This window comes from Pantherophis guttatus, chromosome 3, assembly GCF_059756535.1.
Source record: "Pantherophis guttatus breed Tessera chromosome 3, ASM5975653v1, whole genome shotgun sequence".
In the NCBI taxonomy this organism is placed as follows: Eukaryota; Metazoa; Chordata; class Lepidosauria; order Squamata; family Colubridae; genus Pantherophis; species Pantherophis guttatus.
This window is the reverse complement of record NC_142065.1, coordinates 79,684,730-79,706,718: the sequence shown is the minus strand read 5'-3', so window position 1 is coordinate 79,706,718 and position 21,989 is coordinate 79,684,730. Positions and strand designations below refer to the sequence as shown.

The 21,989-nt window shown below is 38.8% G+C and overlaps 1 protein-coding gene across 1 annotated transcript in view; it reads right to left on the bottom strand.

Moving 5' to 3' along the window:
* Positions 1-11,165: 11,165 nt before the first annotated feature.
* The window catches only part of LOC117677154 (calcium-activated chloride channel regulator 1), a 32,524-nt gene continuing 21,700 nt past the window's right edge, over positions 11,166-21,989 (bottom strand). The window contains exons 11-15 of the mRNA XM_034437144.3: positions 20,278-20,508; positions 17,992-18,259; positions 15,160-15,324; positions 11,999-12,238; positions 11,166-11,746 (exon numbers count right to left, since the gene is read on the bottom strand). Of these exons, the coding sequence (XP_034293035.3) occupies positions 11,226-11,746; positions 11,999-12,238; positions 15,160-15,324; positions 17,992-18,259; positions 20,278-20,508 (1,425 nt within the window). The 3' untranslated portion in view covers positions 11,166-11,225. The remainder of the gene's footprint in view (positions 11,747-11,998; positions 12,239-15,159; positions 15,325-17,991; positions 18,260-20,277; positions 20,509-21,989) is intronic.

The following is a 21,989-nucleotide window of genomic DNA, read 5'->3' as shown; positions in this document are numbered from 1 at the left end:
GACGTGCTTCCTAAGAGGATCTTAAGCGAAGGTCCTTCGGAGTCTGGGCGTGATCCTTTCCTCAACCGCTGCGGTGCGGATTAGATTACAGCGGCCGGTCACGTACTGATCTCTTGAGAGGTGGTGTCTAAGGAGTAGCTACGACGTGGATCTTTTTTTTTTCTCTCTCTCTCCCTTGCCTCCAAGTAATTACTGCTTGGTTTGAGAGAGTTTTGGGTCCGTTTTTCAAGCGCCGGTCATGCCTTTTTTCAGAACCACTATCCTAAAAACAGGAGGCAAAATCAGAAGGAAAATCTACGCTAAAAATAAGGGTCGTACATTCATGTGACTACTTGATAAGTGCCATTTTCTCACCGTTGAACAACGGTGAGAAAATGTTTTTATGCGTTTCCGGCAATGTGGCACGTATCCTAAATTCATAAAAAGGTATTTTTGCGCTGTGTATATATAAAACTATACTGTAAATTGCCAGTATAGTAAAGAGAGTAATGTGCCTATTATCTCGCAATCTTCAAATGGCCTTTTGGAATTCATATTTGAATTTATAATACAACCGTGGGAAGATTACAAAATTATGTGCATGGCTTCAAGACATCATTGACTCCTGACAACTACCTGACAAATCTCTGCAGTTTTCTTGGCAAGATTTCAGAAGTGGTTTGCCTTCTTCGGAGGACTGAGACAATGACTGGCACAAAGTTACCTACCTAGTTGTGTGCTTAGGCAGAATTAGAACTAATGATCTGTTACTAAAAACTATTTAAACTATTTAAATAAAAACAATTAAAGCTATTTGTTGAATTCACCTGTCTCTGTTTTTCCTTTACTTTTCCTCTAATTTTTTGCTGTCAATGTTCCAATATTGTTCTAGACAACAAAGATTTTGCTTCCTGAACACTTGTGGCTGTATAGATTTTTCGCTGTTAATCATGAAAATAGTGTGCAGTTTAACTTATCACATACTATTTTATAATATTCTTCTGTTACACAATGACCATGTACACCCTTCGGTACCTGTTGGCTACGCTGCACACATGAAACAAACCTACGAAAACATGGAACTGTTGGTTGATACACATCCAGTAGATCAAGCATAAGAGATTGAAAAGTAACGGCTCTGCTGCTTGAAATACATTTCAAATGTACCAAGTACTGTTGTTATTTAAACGAATGGGACAGTTATGTAAGAGAGTTGCAAACAAATAGCCACTCCAAAATAATTTGGTTTCAGGACAGAAAAACATGGCAAATGAGCCACTTGTTGACTAAACAGAAGTATTTTTGTTTGTGCTTCACATAAAACACTAATGACATTTTTTTGAAAGTGGTGAACAAGGAAGATGAAGATTTTTGTTATTTGAGACATGATGTTTCCAAGAATAACTAATGCCAAGATTAAGGAAGGCATTTTTGTTGGTCCACATTTCAGATACATCATCAATGATAAGCAGTTCAAGTATCTGTTAGTGAGGCCCGAGAAAATTGCCTGGAATGCATATCAGAATGTCATTGAGAATTTTCTTGGCAACCACAGAGTACCAAATTTCATTTAGCTGGTTGATAAACTTCTTACAGCATACAGGACTATGAAGTGCAGCATGTCACTGAAGATTCATTTTTTGCATTCATACTTGAACCTCTTTCCCAAGAGCCGAGGTGCAGTCAGTGATGCACATGGTGAAATGCAAAATGCATGCCACAAATGCAAAAAATGCTATTAGAGCAACCAGAATCTATCAGGCAGGATATAAATAAACAAAATTAAAATTATATTGTAAATCCACTAGATGTCAGCATACTGAAAGAAATCAATTTAACATCTGGAGAATTACAAGCTAAATTCACACCAATATATAACACTGGATCAATTTCAAAAAGAGCAGTCGGTTGAATAAATCACAAATGAGTTTATGTACAGTACCAAGCCACAAGCTGTCATTTATAATAAAAGCTGGTGTTATCAATTTCTGCCACTCTAATTATTTCTTCATATAGCTATGCTGTTTTGAAACAGCCAGAACAATGCCTCTATAGAAGGACATCACCAGATGGAGCATATAGAAATAAAACAGACTATATTATTGCTATACTATGGCATCAAAAACACGAGCAGGTGCTGATTGCAAGTCATACCACAAACAGGTTCCTGAAGTGGCCCTTTCTTTGTTCCAAGGAGCCTCGGTGAGCCATCCAAGAGCAGGCCTGCTTTAGAAGGCCCATCTTGAGTTTGGCAGATGCAACCACAAAGGGGGAAGAGGCTCCTGTTTCGCTAAGGGCTGCGGACTGGTACTAGCCTGCAACCTGGGAGTTGGGAGTCCCTGCTTTATATTTAGATGATATGATTCATCAGTGTCCTAGTCCTAGTCTATTAGACCTCTCTATTAGACCTCTCAGCGGCTTTTGATACCGTCGACCATGGTATCATGCTGTGTCGGTTGGAGGGGTTAGGAGTAGGGGTCACCATGTTGCGGTGGTTCTCCTCCTTCCTCTCTGACCGCACGCAGTCTGTGTTGGCAGGGGGGCAGAGGTCGACCTCAAGGCGCCTTGTTTGTAGGGTGCCGCAAGGGTCGGTCCTCTTGCCCCTCCTATTCAACATTTATGTGAAGCCGCTGGGTGACATCATCCGTGGTTTTGGAGTGAAGTTCCATCAGTATGCTGATGATACTCAGCTGTACATCTCTACCCCGGACCACCCCAATGATGCCCTTGATGTGATGTCCCGGTGTCTGGAGGCCGTGCGGATCTGGATGGGGAGAAACAGGCTCAGACTCAACTCCTCCAAGACTGAGTGGCTGTGGTTTCTGGCATCCTGTTATAGCCAGCTGGTTCCATCACTGACTATTGGGGGTGAGATCTTAGTCCCCTCAGAGAGGGCTCGTAACTTGGGTGTCCTCCTGGATGTGCGGCTGTCTCTAGAAGATCATGTGACGGTTGTGGCCAGGGGGGCTTTTTATCAGGTTCGCCTGATTCACCAGTTGCTTCCCTTTCTGAATCGGGACTCCTTGCGCACAGTCACTCATGCCCTCGTCACTTCCCATCAGGACTACAGTAATGCTCTCGACATGGGGCTCCCCTTGAAGAGCACCCGGAGGCTCCAACTGGTCCAGAATGCGGCCACGCAGATGATTATGGGAGCGACACGGCGCTCCCATGTAACACCACTCCTGCGCGAGCTGCATTGGCTCCCGGTGGTCTTCCGTGTGCGATTCAAGGTGTTGGTTACCATCTTTAAAGCGCTCCATGGCTTAGGACCTGGGTACTTACGAGATTGCCTTCTGCTACCGATAGCCTCCCACCGGCCAGTGCGCTCCCACAGAGAGGGACTTCTCAGGGTACCGTCGATCAAACAATGTCAACTGGTGACACCCAGGGGGAGAGCCTTCTCTGTGGGGGCACTCGCCCTCTGGAATGAATTGCCCCCGGAGATACGGATGATTCCTGACCTGCGTACCTTTCGCCGTGCTCTCAAGACGTTATTGTTCCAACAAGCTGGGTTGGCCTAAATATTAATTTTAATGGGTTGTTTTTGTTTTAATGATGTTGGGGCCAAATTATTTAATATGTTTTTAAATTGTTTTTGAATTTTATATATGTACTTGTTTTTATCTTTGGCTGTGCACTGCCCTGAGTCCTTCAGGAGAAGGACGGTATAAAAATTAGATTAAAATAAATAAATAAATAAAGTGATTGTTAAGATAAACAAAGCATATAACAACAACAACAAAAAAAAAAAGCTGGAAATGCCACAAGAAAGAAGGAATGTTTTACTACATCTGGTGGCTAAAAATAAATCTTGAATCGAAACTGCAGTTCTACTAGATACAATCCTAGAAAACATAAATGAAAAAATATAAATTATATATACAGGTAGCTCAGGGATGATATGCTCCCGGTTCGGACCAGCTCAGGCGAGTAGGTAGCGATGATGGCCGGTGGTTCGGAGAACCGGTAGCAATGGCAGCTGGAGGCTCCGCCCACCCGCCCACCCGTACATCGTTTATTTAATTCAGCAGCAGGCTGGGTGTGCGCAGTCGGTGCAAGGACCAGAGCGGCTCATTCAAGAAGGAGAGTGAGCGACTCCGCTACCTTTCGGGCACTTGCCTTCCCTGACAGCCAGCCGTGGGAGAAAGGTGAGCAGTAGGTGTCTGGGAATGGTGCATTCCCTGACTCCAGGGAATGGGGCAGGTGGGTGGAGCCACGTGGCAAAGGGCGAGCAGGCAGCGGTTCTGCGGCAAGGCCGGAGTTGAGGAATGGTGCATTCTCCGACTCCTACTGCTCACCTTTCTCCCGCGGCTGGCTGTCAGGGAAGGCAAGCACCCAAAAGGTAGCAGAGTTGCTCACTCTCCTTCTTGAATGAGCCGCTCTGGTCCACGCGCCGGTTGCGCAAGTGCACATCCAACCTGCCGCTGAATTAAATAAACTGTGCGCTTGCGCAGCCAGCGCGTGGACCAGAGCGGCTCATTCAAGAAGGAGAGTGAGTGACTCTGGTACCTTTCGGGCGCTTACCTTCCCTGACAGTCAGCTGCGGGAGAAAGGTGAGCAGTAGGAGTCCGGGGAATGGGGCGGGTGGGCGCAGGAGAAAGAAATTTAATAAGTTTTCCTACCGGGTTCTGTGGGCGTGGCTTGGTGGAAGGGGGTCTTGTGACTGAGTGGGCATGGCTGTGAGTGACATCGAGTTGGCCATGCCCACTCAGTCACAGGACACCCCCACCACCAAGCCACGCCCACAGAACTGATAGGGGAAAATTTTAGATTTCACCCCTGAAGTAGCTTGAAGCAGGCAAGGTGGCTGGCTTCACCTGTCTAATAGCTGGGCCAACCTTATCTCCTAAGATGGTTGAATTAAGAAGGGCAGGGGAAGGAGAAAAACAGGCATGAGCCTTTGGAGAAAACTATAAGGGAAATGTAAACTGACCTTCTAGTTTTCCAAAAGAGACCCACTGTTAGGAAGGGTGAATGATCTGTCCTAGATATGCTGCACTCAGAGCAAGCATTGAGAGAGTATTCTTAGCTTCCACAGCTAGATGGAAAGAGATCCAGGATTACAATCACCTAATATAACTCTTCCATTTCTAGTGGCCTATCTCCTACGGGGCCTCCAGATTCTCAAACCATTTTTTCCCCTTTCAGTCAGTCTTGACTCTTACAGTTTTCTTGGCAAGATTTCGAAGTGGTTTGCAGTTGCCTTTTTCCTGGGACTGAGAGAGAGTGACTGGTCCAAAACTTGTTTTCTGCCTCAGTCAACATTAGAACTCAGGGTCTGTTCTGCCCCCGCCCCCAGCCCCCGGTTTCTAGCCTGATACTTTAATCCAGGGGTGTCAAACTTGATTTCATTGAGGGCTGCATCAGGGTTGTATTTGTCCTAGGGGGGATGAGGTGGGTGTGGCCAGGGTGAGTGTGCCCAGCTTTACGTCACTTGTGTCGGGGGTGTCTATGGTGGCCAGAGCACTCTGCCAGAGAAAATAGGCTCCCAAGCTCCGTTTTCAGCTGCGATGGCCTCCTGCAACCCTCTGCCAGTGAAAACGGAGATTGTGCAGCCCTCCCAAGCTCCATTTTCACTGGCAGGGTTACTGTGGGCTGCTCCTTCCCTGTTTCCAGGGTGGCCCCATGGGCCAGATCTAAGCACCCCACAGGCCAAATCCAGCCCCCGGCCCTTGAGTTTGACACCCTTGCTTTAATCACTGCACCAAACTACTTCTGTCATAAACTAATTAGTCACCCAGAAAGTAGAAAGTCCTTAACTCAGAGAAATGTGACTGGAAAGTCTTATCTCATCTGTATCCCAACAATACTGTACACTCTAAGGGCCAGGTAACTGCCATCTGATTGTGCCTAAGTACAATTCCAAAACCCACCCCACTGCTATCTGTAAATCTGTTAAGGGTTGCTATAACTGCTTCTTACATGATTAGTTATTTGATTGGCAGAACTGTACATTAATGGATGTTGCCATTTCTAATAAAGAAATATGCACATGAATAATTGGAAATATTTTATATCTGCTCATTACTTATCTACCCATCACCGTGTAGAGCCATTTCTTTGGTCTTTTCAACTCTTCACTCTCAGCAGTACTAGTAGGACTCCATTAACTGAAAGATGCTGTTATTTTGATCCCAATTTACCTGAGACTCTATTGCATTATTTTTCATTTGTCCTTTCTTCAGCAATGTATCTGTTGACATTTCTTAGCCACCTCCTAACACAGTGATGGAGAACATTTTGGCCTTGGTGTGTCAAAAATTCAGAAAAAACGTAACTTGACTGTGACGGAATGTCACCTCCCCCCAGAGAAATAATTTTTTCTCTCCCCTCTGCTCCATTCTAGAGTGCTCTGCAGTCAATTGCGGTGCTAAGTCTAGACCTCAGTAGAGGACTAGGCCTCAACTTCAGCCTTAGCACCACAACTGCCACTCAAAAAGGCCACCTCACGCAAGCCTTAGGGAACGGCACAATTGCCTCTGCAGCACAGCCCTTCCATGCAACTTCTGGAGGCCTCACAAGAGCACCGCCCATTCTCGTGTGGCTTTCACGGCTTCTGAAAATCATGTGAAAATGAGACATGCTTTTGAGACTACTTGTCAGGTATTGGTGAATGCTGGCATATTATTCAAAATGTTGTGGCACATCACTCATCATAGGTTCCCAATCACTGTCCTAACACAGCCCCTATTTCTGTTGATGGAGCAGACGTCCATTTCTTGCTCGCAGACTGAAACTCTAGCATCACCCTAGACCTCCATGTTTTACCAGCAGTGATTTCCATAGAAAGTCCTAACCTTGGGTGATGACATTATGAAGGTTTTTTAAATTTTATTTTACTTTATTCCTATTTTACTCTTTTTCTATTTTACTTCATGCTTTATACTGTTTTACTCAGTTCTCCCCTTTCTTTAGTTTTATGTCTTAATCTTTTAGGTGTCAGCCCACGTCGTCGGGGCTGTCATCCCGGTGGGAACGGAAGGAGACAGAGTGTACAGCCCACGTTCCTGCCCGGATATCTTGTCTTGCTGTCACTTGCCTCCTCCTACATACAGACGGTGGAATCCTCTTCCTTCAGCTATTCACAGGGCCTCCATCTGAAGGCTGATAGGACTGCACTTGCGTGGATGAGGTGCTGGCTGCGTTAGCCAGCATTAATGGAGGCTTACCAGACCTATCCCGATCGGAACGGCCCCAACGAACCAGGACTAATTGCACTGAATTACTGGCCGGAGGAAGGCAGCTGGAGCCCTCCAACCAGCACAGGGATTTGGGGTGGAATCTGGGGGAGGAATAGTGCTAGGTTTAAAATGGGAAGGGGAAGCACGATAAGGTTAGAGCTGACAATATTTCACTGTAATTGCACTGGGTGATTGTCGGAGCGTGCCGAATTTAGGAAGATAAAACTTTAGAACAACATCCACCCTGTTGTCTGCAATTTATTTTCTTATCCTGATTCGGAACCTGACATTAGGTTTATATGACTGCTATATTGCTTTTGATGTAACTGGTCATTGTTTTTTTACTTCTGATTTTGTTTTGTTTTTTGTTTTTACTTTGCTGGTTATTGCCCATAACTAAATTTGATTAAATTTTCCGCTTTAAAATGAAGTAAGCAGGCAAGAAGTCTAATTGCTGACAAATATTTATGTGATTCTAGAACAAGAGATGTCACAACTTCATTTTCCTAAAAGATCTCCAAAATCATGATCCTAATTATGCATTGCCACTAAGTATCAGTTAATCTAAAACTGATTTACATGCTGAATATGCTGATTTCAAAATGTAAGAATTCTGAGTGACTATAAAATGAAATTGGCCTGGAAAAACATGCATGAAAGAGGAACAAAATCTGAGCAGAACTGCAGTCATTAAGAACGTGGAAATACAAATGACTATATATGTCAAGATGACACCTCTTGCACTTAAAGTCCATGAAAATGTATGCTAAAATATTTATTTCCAGTTATAAACTTGTCATTTTCTCCCATTTATTTTACTCCTCAAATTTCCCATCTGGAAAACAAGAGGAAGGAGAGAAATGATATCTATCTAATAATAGTAAAGGTTTCTTCCATCAATCATGTCCGACTCTAGGGGGCAATGCTCACCTCTGATTCACAGCTGAGGGAGCCAGCATTGTCCAAAGACACTTCCATGGTCATGTGGTTGGCATGACTATATGCTGAAGGCACATGGAATGTTGTTAACCTTTCCACCGAAGTGGTACCTTATCTACTTGCATTTACATGCTTCAAACTGCAAGGTTAGCAGGAACTCGGGCAAGTAACAGAAGCTCATTCTGTCACGTAGTACTTAGGTCTTGAACTGCTGACCTTCTGGTCAACAAGCCCAAGTGTCTTAACTGCTCTGTCACAACGGCCCCTAAATTTTTAATAGTGACTTCTAATTTAAAATTTGAGCATTCCCATATGAAGACTTTGCTGCAGAATCGGCACACATTTTCCTTAATTCCATATTCTATCTGTGTTGGTTGCTGAGGCTCATTTCTTGCTGTCTTTCTGGCAGTGTATCTTGAATCATGACAAAACTGATTATTGCAACCTGGCAGAGAACACACTGAAGGCCTCACTGGCGCATTCCTTCTTCCAAGGTTTCCCAGAAAAATATAATTTACAGTGGGATAAACTTACAAGACATTTTAGGCAGTATTGTTTCTTAGATTTATATCCTGCCTTTTCTTTCTTTCTTTCTTCAAGGTGAAATACATAGCACAGCCTATTATTTTGTTCTCCAAAATAATAACACTATGAGATAGATTGAGCTGAGAGAATAATTGGCCCAAAGTCACCCAATAAAGTTTTATGACTAAGGATTGACATGAATCTGAGTCTTCCCATTTCTCATCCAACCCTTAACCACTGCTCTAAACTTTCTCCAGATAGAGTTGTCTCACTTGATTTTTCTCTTAAAGTGCTTAATCATGTTGTGAGTTACCTAGATAATAGATAGCTTGTTTGATTATTATTCTTTGCTAGGACTGATAAGAAATATTTGATAAAGCATAATCAGGAGGCAATAAAAATTAATCCTGGTGGAGATGGAGACCTCAGATAAAGACTTGTATATAGTTTTCTAGAAGGGAGTTGGTGTGTTGTTGTTGTTAGTCTTTGACTAACGATAGTCCATTTAGTGACCGAAGTTACAATGGCACTGAAAAAAGTGACTTATGACACTTATGACAGTTGCAACATCCCCATGGTTATGTGATCAAAATTCAGATGCTTGGCAACTGACTCATATTTATGACGGTTGCAGTGTCACAGGGTCAGGTGTTCACCTTTTGTGACCTTCTTAAAGCAAAGTCAATGGGGAAGCCAGATTCACTTAATAACCATGTTACTAATTGAACATCTGCAGTGATTCACTTAACTGTGGCAAGAAAGGTCATAAAATGAAGCAAAACTCACTTAACAAATGTCTCACTAGCAACAGAAATGTTGGGTTCAATTGTGGTTATAAGTCCAGGACATGGTGTCTGATAAGTCTGTCAATGAGAAGCCAGAAAATATTTTGGCTCATCAAATTCAAGATGTTATTTTCAAAGGAGAAATTGGGGATTCAGGACAAATACAGGGATATCTTCAGGGGATGTCAGGATGGATGTCATAAGTGCATTATTAAAGCCCCATCCATTTTCATATTGCCCACAATTTTGAATTATACCTGCAAAAACAAAACAGTTCAATATACTTCTTCACAAATACACCAAAGGCTATTAATGTAGTAATTCCACACACAATGATAACCAAGTTTGAGAATCAATTAAATTTAGTCTTTATTAAACTTCAGAAAGACTGGAGCAAATGTTGATCGATGAGTTGGTTGGTTTTCTATTTTGGCCGCTCTATATATTATTTAATGATTTGTTGTTTTTATTTTGTTTTTAATCCTGGTTAGCTACCCAGATTCATGGAACAGAGACTGAATACATTGAATAAACAAATGAAAATAAGTAAAATTGTTCAAATGAAACAATGATTATTTGGTCTCATATGATTCTTCTAAATCTCTCCCTACCAAACATGTTTGTTAAAAACATTATATTGACATGAGTCTTGATACTTATTTACCAATATTTAGGAGAAGCAATTTTGTCCCTGTTGATAGGCATCAGAATTGCTAAGCCATTTTCCATTATAGTTAAAGTGTAGTATAGAACATTATGGTGCAATATAATGATTGGGTATTTGGCAATTTTACTAAATTGTATGAATATCTTGTTCTATCATTATTTTATCCCAAATCCCCCACCTTTGATGCTTCCAGATTTCATAATTCCTAAAAAGTTGTCACTTTAGTCATTCAATATGTTCAACTCATCTAAATTCTGCTTGCAGAAACTTGATTTAATTTAATTTAATCTTTCTCATCTCAGAAAAAAATACTTCAGTGTAAAGCTGAATCAGACTCCATTATGGTAATATTATTGTAACCTAAACCTAACAGAACTTATTCTCATAAATCAGTATAAATGAAATTAATAATGCTGCCTTTGAGGTTGCTAAATTCAGATTGGCTTTATGTTAAATTTACACTAAAGGTAAAAGGAAGAGTAGATAAATGGAATATTTGCATTGGAAATTCAACTTTGCTTGATGAAAGTAAAGTTCTGTATTTATTTATTAAACAAATTTATATATCCACCCAACTCACACGTAGATGATTCCAGGTGGCTTGTAAAATTTAAAATATGAGGCTTATAAGTATTTCTAACTTGTTTTTATTTTGACTCACCTCTTACCCTATATCCCTATGAGGATAGTGATTCAATTTCCTTTCAACTTTTAGAAGTTAAAACCAACGAGCCTTGGTACTACAGTGGTTTAAAGCACCCTGTTATTAACACAGCTGCCTGCAATTTACTGCTGGTTCGAATCTCTCCAAGGCTCAAGGTTGACTCAGCCTTCCATCCTTTCTAAGGTAGGTAAACTGAGGACCCAGTTTGTGGGGGCAATAAGCTGACTTTGTATAAATATACAAAAGTATGAAGGCTATTGCTTAACGCACTGTAAGCCGCCCTGAGTCTCCGGAGAAGGGCGGCATATAAATCAAATTAAAAAACAAAAAACAAAAAAATGATACTGCAGAAATCTATGTCTATGACAGAGAATATTAATTGGTCTTCTAAATACACAAACACAGGTTGTTAAAAATCCATATAACCATCACAGATTGTATTTATTTGTCCTTCCATTCTATAGTTTTGATCTTATTTTTTCTTACATTACAGTTTCAGGATTTACCCTTTTTTGCTTATGCAAAACACAAATAGTTATACATATACAAGCACAAATGATAATTAGAGCAACGCATACTATGATAACAATTACAGTCACCATATTTATCACATCAGGGGGTCCAGTATTGGGAGCTTCCGAACTAGAAGTGGCTTTTGTGGTTAGTGGCTTGGTTGGTGGCTTGGTTGGTGGCTTGGTTGGTGTAGATGGAGCAGAGCTAGGATTGGTGGGTGTGGTAGTAGTAATGAGCAATGGAGGAAGAAGTACAACTGCTCTTGCTATATTAGATACTTCTCCAACATTGTTACTGCCATCACTGGCACGAATGGCAAAGTAAATTGCGGTGCCATTTTCTTTTGTGAAGTTTTCCATCTTATATTGAAATGACTGTTTGATCCCAGCAACATCAGGTTTCAGATCAGATGTGTTCACAGAAGTAGCACTTTCAAAAGTATCTCTTAATTTCACATGATTTTCACTCGCTTTTATTTCGTATTTTTCAGCTGCAAAAAATAAAAATATTCAAGAAGACAGTAGGACAAATTCTCCCCACTACTTGGGAACTGAAATCTTTGTAAGAAACACATCTCATTTGAATGGAAAGCATCCTATGTGCTAAATTAGATTGTATTCACCCAATTTCATCCCATAAGGAAAATTCTATAGAGATTTAAATTTGGGAGCTAATAACAAGTAGTAGTTTGTTCCTCCTTTAGCATGATTTCTTCTGCCTAATATAGGAAAGAAAATGTTACCTTTTCCTTTATCATAGTCGTTTCCAGGAGCAGTCCATGACAAAAGAAAATCGTCCTCATCATTGAGTTTTACTTCAAGATCAGTGATTCGAGATGGTGGAAAGACATCTGAAGGACTTCCAGAAGTCACTCCTGTCATTACAAAACTACCTCCTGAAGCAATTCTGCTGAATTTTCCAAGGTTTGCTTGCGTTTCATTGTCACTAGCTTCTGGTCTTGGTGCATTCATTTTTATTTCACCTATTGTAAAAAAGAAAGAAAGAAAGAAAGAAAGAAAGAAAGAAAGAAAGAAAGAAAGAAAGAAAGATCTTTCAGCAGAAACTCCAAACTTTGTCATGATTCTGATGCTTATTTGAGTTGTCTACAAAGAAGAATGGCAAATCATTTCCATATTGTTGAAAATATAAATAGATATACATAATCATGCCTATTTACTCATCAGGGGCTGTGAGATACATTATTTATTAGAAATTGAGATATATAGATATAGATATACAGATAGCTATAATTATAGTTATTTATTATATTGATTTAATGAAGATCAGTTTGGGTTTTTACTCAAAAGAAAATATTACAAATGTATTGAACATTTTGGAATACTTAAAAGAAAATACTGAAAAAAGGGCTGCTTTGATCTTTTCAAATGCAGAAAAGGCCTTTGATAACTGGACTTTCCTGTTTAACTTTTGGAAGATATGGAGTTTGGTGAGAATTTTATTAAATGAGTAAAATTGATTTATACTTTGCAACAGGCACACATAATTTTAAGTGGAAAATTAGTAAAACCTTGTGAAATACAGAAAAGGAGAAGTCAAGGATATCCCTTGTCACTATTGTTATTCATCTTAGCTTTTGAAGTTTTGAATGGAGACATAAAACAAGATGAAATAACTGCTGGAATGATGATTAAAGGGAAATACATACATTATGAGGGTTGTCTGATGATTTAGTGATGATGTTTGAAAATTCTTTCAAAGGAGTAGAAATATTAATGGAAAATTAAAGGATTGTGGTGCATTAGTTGAATTTAAAATCAATAATTAGATAATGAAAATATCAAAATAAACAAAAACAGGAATCTGGAAGAGCAAAACGAATGAGAACAATGGATTTAAGATTGAGAAAATTGAAATACTTGGATGTTACTACAACTAATATAAATTGTATGTTATTTCAGAATAATTATAGTATGTTAATTAAATTAAGATGGATATGAAATATGGGAGAAATTACAAGATAAAAATGAATTTACTGCCTAAAATTATGTTTTTGTTTCAGAGAATACCTATTGTGACAACTGCTGTACAATTTCAGCAATGGGAGAAAAATGTATCTAGGTTTGCACGACAAAAGAAAAAGTCCACATTTTTATTATTACACTTCCATCTTTCCAAGGCTTAAATATAAAATAGCAAAAGCAATAGCACTTAGACTTATATATCGTTTCACAGTGCTTTACAGTCTAAGTGGTTTACAGAGTCAGCATATTGCCCTCAACATCTGGGTCCTCATTTTACCCACCTCAGAAGGATGGAAGGCTGAGTCAACCTTGAGCCGGTGAGATTTGAACTGCCGAACTGCAGCTAGCAGTCAGCTGAAGTAGCCTGCAGTACTGCACTCTAACCACTGCGCCACCTCGGCTTTATAAAATCATTCAAGTTTCAGGTGGAAGATTGGGATTGCATGAAATTGTACTTGAAGCTCACTGGTTTGGATGAAGGAGTGGGTGCTGCTAAGAAATAATATATTAAAGCGAGCATGGCATTCTTTGAATTTTGGATGGCATGGCTTTCTCTGGTGTGATAAAATTAAGGTTAATATAGCTTTTAAAATCACTCTATTAGAAATGGAAGCCTGCTCTTGATGTCGGCTAGTGCTGAGAGTTACAAAATGTTACAAATGTTATAGTATTAAAAACATGAAAGGACATCTTGGGAGAATGGAGCCAGAATTTGTAACTATAATATCAACAGAGTCAGTAAGGATGTCTGCTTCTGTATGTCCAAAAGATGTTAATGAAGGAATGACAGACGTGTAACTAATATTATCTGACAAGACAGAAAAAGTACTAAAGTACAAAAGAAACTGGCTGAAGTTTTAAAAATTAAAAGGAAAATACAAATGATAACCCAAGAAAATGACCTAGAAACCATTTTCTTATGAAAGAGATTTGTTAAAGTCTTGAAGAAAAACTGTGCAATGGAACTAAAAAGAATTGAAGACATATAAAGTCTTATGACAATATTTGATTGAATTAAATATTAAGACTGTTAGAAATAAAAGGAAGGAATATAAAATACGTTTATTTTATCACAATTAAATAGGGTTTTTTTTTGTGTGCAAAATATGGCAATCCTTTGTGCAATTTTTACTAACACCAAGACTGAAAAATTGATGTTTTATGGATTTGCTTACAGATAAGGTAAGGGATACGAAATGAAGGAATAGCTTTTTGTAAAATTATTTAGTGAAGAGTTACTAAATTTATCTATACTTATTGTAATGAAGCTTGAAATTCACGTCTTTATATATTTCTTTATTAGATTCTTTCTTCTCTTTCTTTTTTCTTTCCTGCACTTTTTCTTCTTCCTATTCTATTTTTTTCTCTAAGTTTAGTCTGTATTAGTGTCTACTATTAAGTATCATAATACTTAATACTTTATAAATATTTTTAACACTTAATATTATAATACTTTATAAATAATTAATAATAAAATTATATCTAAAAAAAGAATCATGTAAACCATGATATTCCCTGTAATACTCTACAGAAGTGAAAGTTGTACTTTGAAGGAGCAAGATAAGAAGGGTATTTGAACTTTCATATTGGAGAATACTGTGGACAAATGGATCAAACAAATCAACTCAGAGTTCTCAAATGATCACACTCAAATTACCCTACTTCAGACTCATTATGCAATGACCTAGTTTTCTAGAGGAGGCTCTAATACTAGGAAAGGTAGAAGTAAAGAGAAGATGACCAAGACCAAGGTCGATGGACTCAGTTATTGTGGTGATGGAAAAATTGAAAGATCTGGTTAGGTCTTCATGATAAATCAGAGTGGAGAAAATATATGTGGCTAGTAGGAGCCCAAAACAACTTAATGGCATGTAATTAATAATTAAGTTATACTACATTATTGTTCTTTCCTAGTTTTTACCTTTTTCTACATAGCCTGGGACATATAGAGCGTGATTCCTTTGGCGAGTTTGTTGGCTGGTCCCATCTTTCCCTTGGACATGCACCTTTATGCTGTATCTACCATTTTCTGTGAATGATGTGAAGTATCTTGAGTAGATTCCATCGTTCTTGATAATATCTGCACCTTGAAACAAAAATATTAAAAATTAACATCCAGGATAATATAGAAAAGACACCAAAACTAAATTGCATCTATCCCTGTTTTCATCAAAGTAAATGTTTAATTCTATGGTTATTTACATTCAGAACCCAAGAATAGCTGTTATTGGTTTGGAGTTGGTTAAAATGGTTCCACATTTTTTTCCCCAATTCTATAATTCTTGGGTTTTAGATTCTATGCAACAATGGTGTTGGCACAGATTTCCTGAGGCAGTAGGGACCATAGTTTATATATTTCTAAATCTGAGGGATGTTGGGCTAATTTTGAATATTGTTGTGAGCCACTCAAGAGTTCTTTAAGATGAATGCCATAAATTTCAGTTAAAAATACTCAGAATATTTTATAAGTGTTCATGCAAAATAATTGTTGGATATAAGAATGCAGCCAATGATCTTAATGACTAAAGATTTATCAGACTGTAATTTCTCTAAGAGAGATACAGTATCATGCATATGTATATGCCATGCATGATTTTTTTGGTATGTAACATGTCTGTATTCACTCACCATGAGAGATAAATATTCCAAACTTTAAACTAACAGGCATGTATAATCATATTTTTGTTAAGTGTAGATACCTAAGATAATACACATTTTTCAGAAGACTAGCTCTGAAAAGCAATGTTATGCCAATTAAATTGTAGTAATTGTATGGTAAGAAGCAAACATTACCTTAAGTCTCAGTAGAGTAAATTTTTGTACCTTGGTTTGCCCAAATCTGTGCTTTTCTACTGAAATCAATGAATAACGAAGGAGTTCCCAAGACTTGGAATACCATAAGTACCAAAATACTCCTCATTCTCTGGCCTGACTTTTCTGGGCCGAGTGTTGAGTGAGAAATGTTTCTAATAATTACATGCTAATCTTTATATCAAACAAAATAATGATAGAATCTCACAATGTTATAAATAGAATTGTTTCATTTTCTCCTTCAGTTTCTCCCCGACTTCTGCCTACAGTCCCCCCAAATGAATAAAGCTCCCTTTTTTCTAGAAGGTTAAGAGTTGAGGGATTTGACTTTGTGACAAAGTCATGTCAACTTACAGTTAATTATAGCTGGATGCTATTTGTCTTTATAGCAACAGATATCCGCTAAGATGTCAGACTTGAAGCCTTCCAGTCACAATGTAACTTAAAAACCTTCTCTGCCTAGATGTACCGGATTGACTTAGCTTGTAAGCATAATATTGGGTTTTGTTTAAATATTGAACATTTTTTGCACTCTCTTCTTTCATGTTCAACAAGAGATTGCTTAGGTCTTTCTTGCTTCTAGCCATTAAAGTTGTATCATTAGTAGATTTGAGGTTGTTATTTCTCCCATTAATTTTATTTCAAATTTCTGTTTCTACCAGTTCAGCATTTCTCATGATAAAGCCTACATTTAAGTTATATAAATAAAGAGACAATGTACAATCTTAGTACAATTGAACCAAATTAATCTAGAAACATTGTCTGACAGTCTAAGTGAGTGGCTACAGGTAGTCTTCGATTTACAACAATTCATTTAGTGACTGTTCAAAGTTACAATGGCACTGAAAATGTGACTTATGACTGTTTTTCCACACTTAAGACCATGGTCACATGTTCAAAATTCAGATGCTTGGCAACTGATTCATATTTATGATGGTTGCAGTGTCCCAAAGTCGTGTGATCAGTTTTTGAGACCTTCGGATGAGCAAAGTCAATGGAAAATCCAGATTCATTTAACAACTGTGTTACTAACTTAACAAATGCAATAATTCACTTAACAGCTATGGCAAGAAAAGTCATAAAATGGGGCAAATCTCACTTAACAAATGCTTCACTTAGTAATATAAATTTAGGGCTCAATTGTAACTTGAGGACTACCTCTATTTATATCTTGGGGAGCAAGTTTTGCTACATCAAGCTAAGAGGAGGTGTGATAAAGCAATACAACTTACAACAGAAAGAGAGCAGAGCAGAAGGACAGTGGCCACAAAAAGCTTTCCATAGCTAATCCAAGACAGTTCATTTTCCTTCCAGGCAAGCAGCTGCAATGGTGCAAGGAGTTCAACAGACACAATAAAAGTGGCCAAATATGTGTTTGTGATCTAGAAAGCTACCACCATTATCACCAGTATTTATGATCTTAGAGCGCAGGTGTCAAACCCAATTGCATCGCGGGCCGGATTGTGATGTATTGTTACATTTTTTGCCTTTGTGCAGCCGGGGTAGGCCCTGAAAGAGCCTTGGTAGTACAGTGGTCTAAAGCACCCTGTTATTAACACCAGCTGCCTGCAATTATTGCAGGTTCGAATCTCACCAGGCTCAAGGTTGACTCAGCCTTCCATCCTTTCTAAGGTAGGTAAATTGAGGACCCAGTTTATGGAGGCAATAAGCTGACTTTGTATAAATATACAAAAGTATGAAGGCTATTGCTTAGCGCATTGTAAGCCGCCCTGAGTCTCCGGAGAAGGGCGGCATATAAATCAAATTAAAAAAAAAAAAAAGCCGTATCCGGTCCATGGGCCACCAGTTTGACAGGCCTGTTAGAGTAACAATAATAGGATAATTATCTGAGTCCACGTGAGAAAGTTCCTACTTCTGGAATATTATATAGAAAGGTCACCTGAAAAATATATAATACAAACATTCTTCCAAGTACACTTACCAGAACCTTTGTCCAAAAGCTCTAGTTGCTCACTTGCAGAATTTGATTCAATTGTGGCTGTAACATTTGCACCAAGCACTGGCAAAAGTCCTTGACTGACTTCTGCATAAATAATTATTGGATTGGGTAAAGCATTTGCATCACTGCTTACATACGACTTCACAGTTACTGGAGGCTCCTTTAGAGATGCCGCTCGAGACGTTACTGTGATTGATAGCACCTGAGACTTTGAGTGTGTATTATTAAGTGTGTAAATCCAATCTCCTGTCTGCAGATAAAGATTTGGAATTAAAATATTGTTAAATATTCACTCGGCATGGTCTGAGAGATATCAATGCAGTTTTGATTTCTCTGCATACTGTATTTCTTAAGGATAAATAGGCATTTGTATATGTAGGAATTTTAAAGAGTTGGACAGTAGAAGCTCATTCATGATCACTTGTGAAGTCTTCAATTTTAGTTCTGCAGTTTGCACATATCATTCCCTGGCATTTTTTGCACACAGAGGTCGGCTGCTGTCAGTTCGGACTGGTTCGCCAGAATCAGTTGTTCCGATTCTGCACGGTTCGTAGAACCAGCAAATAGGACCACGGCTGGCCCCGTCCTTGCCCATTTATCAGACCGTTTTCGGGCTGTTTTTTGGGCCGTTTTCATGTCATTTTCCAGCCAAAATCAGCCCAAAAAACACCCTGAAAATGGCCTGAAAAATGCCCCAAAATAGGCGTTCATTTTTTGGGATGTTTTCAGCCATTTTTTGGACAAAAAAAACAGCCCTGAAAAATGGCTCAAAAAACATTCCTAAAACAGGCCATTTTCTGGGCTGTTTTCCTGCTGTTTTGTGGCCATTTCAGTGCGTTTTTTCAGCCAAAATTGGCCCTGAAAACAGCCTGAAAAAAAGCCTGAAATTAGCTCTTAAAATGGCTCAAAAAAGCTGGCTGCGAGAGGAAGAGAAGCCAGGTGTGCTGGACCCAGATTTATTCTGGGTCCCTTCATCCCAGAAGCAGCAACCTTGCACTCTTCCCCTTCTCTGCTAGCCCCCTTCTTTGCACGGGATTGCCCAGCCACAGAGACAGAGAGGGAGAAGGGGGAGGCGTTTCTGTGTGCTCCTGTTTCTGTGTGGCACTCTCCCCTTAATGCTAGCAGCTGCCGCTGCCCCCTTCTCCCTCTCTGTCTCTGCTGCTGGGTGATCCCATGGAAAGAAGGGGGCTAGCAGACAAGGGAGAGTGTGAAGTTGCTGCTTCTGGGATGAGGGGACTCGGGAAGTGTCTGGGTCCAGCTTACCCAGCTTCTCTTCCTCTCGCAGCCAGCTTTCCCAGTCTAGCTTGACTCAGTCTCTCTCTCTCTCTCTCTCTCTCTCTCTCTCTCTCTCACACACACACACACACACACACACACACAGGTTGGATCTTTCTTTCCTCCTGCCCCTACCCCCACCGGAGCCTCCTGGATTCCCTCCCCAAACCTTCCTGTCCCATACAGGTACCAACCACACAAGTGACATAGAGTTGGCCACGCCCACTCAGTCACATGACCCCAACCATGCCCACCAACCCAGTCATTAGGGCAGAGAACTGGTTGTAAAAAATTTGGAGCCCACCACTGTGTACACATATTGGCTCTCATATGAACTAAGGTCCCATAATTTCATGATTGTGTCTCACATGGAAGAATGTATGTGTGAAAGATTTAATAATGGGGCAACTGCTTGCAATTAACAATATCATTAATATCACTGTATCATTTGAAGAATGTCCATAGGAGAGCAGGCTTTTGTCAGAACACTATGCTTAATGAAATGCCATCATGGGGTTACACAAGAGTGCCCATATGATAATTCCCTTTAAGAAAATCTTCACCAATCCAATGTCTTCCATGTACTGCAATTGCATTATCCCAAAATTCCAATTAACATAAACAAATACCATTTTAGTTTTATGCTACAGTGGAAATATGTTGCTAGTCCAGTATGACTTCTCCCACCTGCCAAAATGGAATGAATGGACAAATTAATGGCACTAGCTAACTGTTGCAGCAAAGAAAAAATTGAAACATCAGGCCACTCCTTTTAAAGACTTGGTTATTTCTGTATCTCATCTACCCATCTTATAGGAACCTCAGCAGATAAAGTAATTGTACTAATTTAGCTTAAGGTATTCCAAACTTTATTAGTATACCGCTTGCACCTCTGAAGTAGACCTGTTTGTCTATGGGGTAAAAAGAATGTTAAAATTATAACTTTAATGATAATACAACTTCCTTAGTTGAGAGAAAGCTGAGATATTTTACCTCGGCGGTCCCTTTAATCTGAAGTCGAGCAGTTTTCAAATTGGTATTGTTAACTACAAAATCGTTAAGATTATATGTTTTCCCTTTTGGATCCGTCAGAAGAATTCCAGGTTTAGAATAGGCTTCACTCCATGTAATTACAAAAAAAGTGTCATTTCCTACAGTGCGATCAATGGATACAATACCATTAAGAAAATTGCCGGCAGCAACTTCCTGGCTTTTACTTTCAAGCTATAAGTAAAGAGAAGAGGAAATTATAATATAGCAAGAAAATACTGTGATTGTAATCAAATGTTTTTAATTATTTGGGAGTATCTCATCTAAGGTAAACTTCATAGTTAAGAACATGGAGTACAAAGCTATATAAGGTTAAAAATAAATGCTGATATTGTTGCGTATTTCTAGTGCAACAAACACTTGACATAGCACTGTCTCTCCCAGATATTACAACAAATCATATCTATCTATCCAGATTTCTATAATCTATCTTTGTAATTTTTATAGGTAATTAAATATTTTTATTATGATAATAAATAATGGTCTATAGATAGTCCTCTACTTACAATACTTGATTTAGTTTGATGTTACAACAGCATTGAAAAAAGTGACTCATGACCATTTTTCAGCCTTATAACTGTTGCAGAATACCATGGTCATGTGATCAAAATTAAGATGCTTGCAACGACTTCATATTTATGATGGTTGCAGTATCCTGGGGTGATATGATTAGTTTTTGTGACCTTTTGACAAATAAAGTTAATGGGGAAACAAGATTCACTTAACAAACGTTACTAACTTAAACTACAGTGATTCATAACAACTATGGCAAGAAAGGTCGTAAAATGAGACAAAATTCAGTTTACAACTGTCTTGCTTAGCAACATAAATTTTTGGCTCAGTTGTGGTCATAAGTCGAGGACTACCTGTAGAAACAACTGACATGCAACGGTACACAAATACCTGCATTCAGATAGATACAGTGATCAGCATGCTACAGCTAAGCATACATAAACCTATATGTTTAATCAGATGATCAAAAATAATAAAAAGTGCAATGCAAAATTAATGGTAATGCAAGCAGTGATAATTAAGCAATAATAGTGACAACTGTGGCAGTAAGGTAGATAATGAGATATGAGAACGTTAAAACAACTTTCTAAATAAATGTTGTAATATAGTGAAAAATATAAGAAATGTATTAACATTTCCAAGAAAATACTAAATATAATTCATTTTTTAGCCTAAAAACTAACAAAGCATTCTACACAAATCCAACAATCAGTAGCAAAACATGAAAAACAGGAGTTATTTACAACATACAATATAAAGACTATGAAAATCACTATGAAGAACAAACAGGCAGAAGTTTGGCAGAATGCATCCATGAATGTTAATTGGCAGTCAGAAGACATGATAAAATGTCTTTAATTTCACCAGACACAGAGAAGTTCAATCACAGTTTCAACTGGGAAGGTGTAAATATTTTAGATCAAGCCAAATCTAAGTATGCAAGAGAATTGCTAGAAACAAATTAGCAAATTAGCCATCAACAGACTGATAGAAATAGCTTCCATTTGCAAACCATTCAAAAGGAATGGTCAAAGGAAGAGCCAAATAGATTTGAGAAAGTATAAACCCTACTAGCTACTGATCATCCAGTGTTGTTGAGAGTCAGGTAATATACACATTTAAAAAATAAATACATTTCTTTC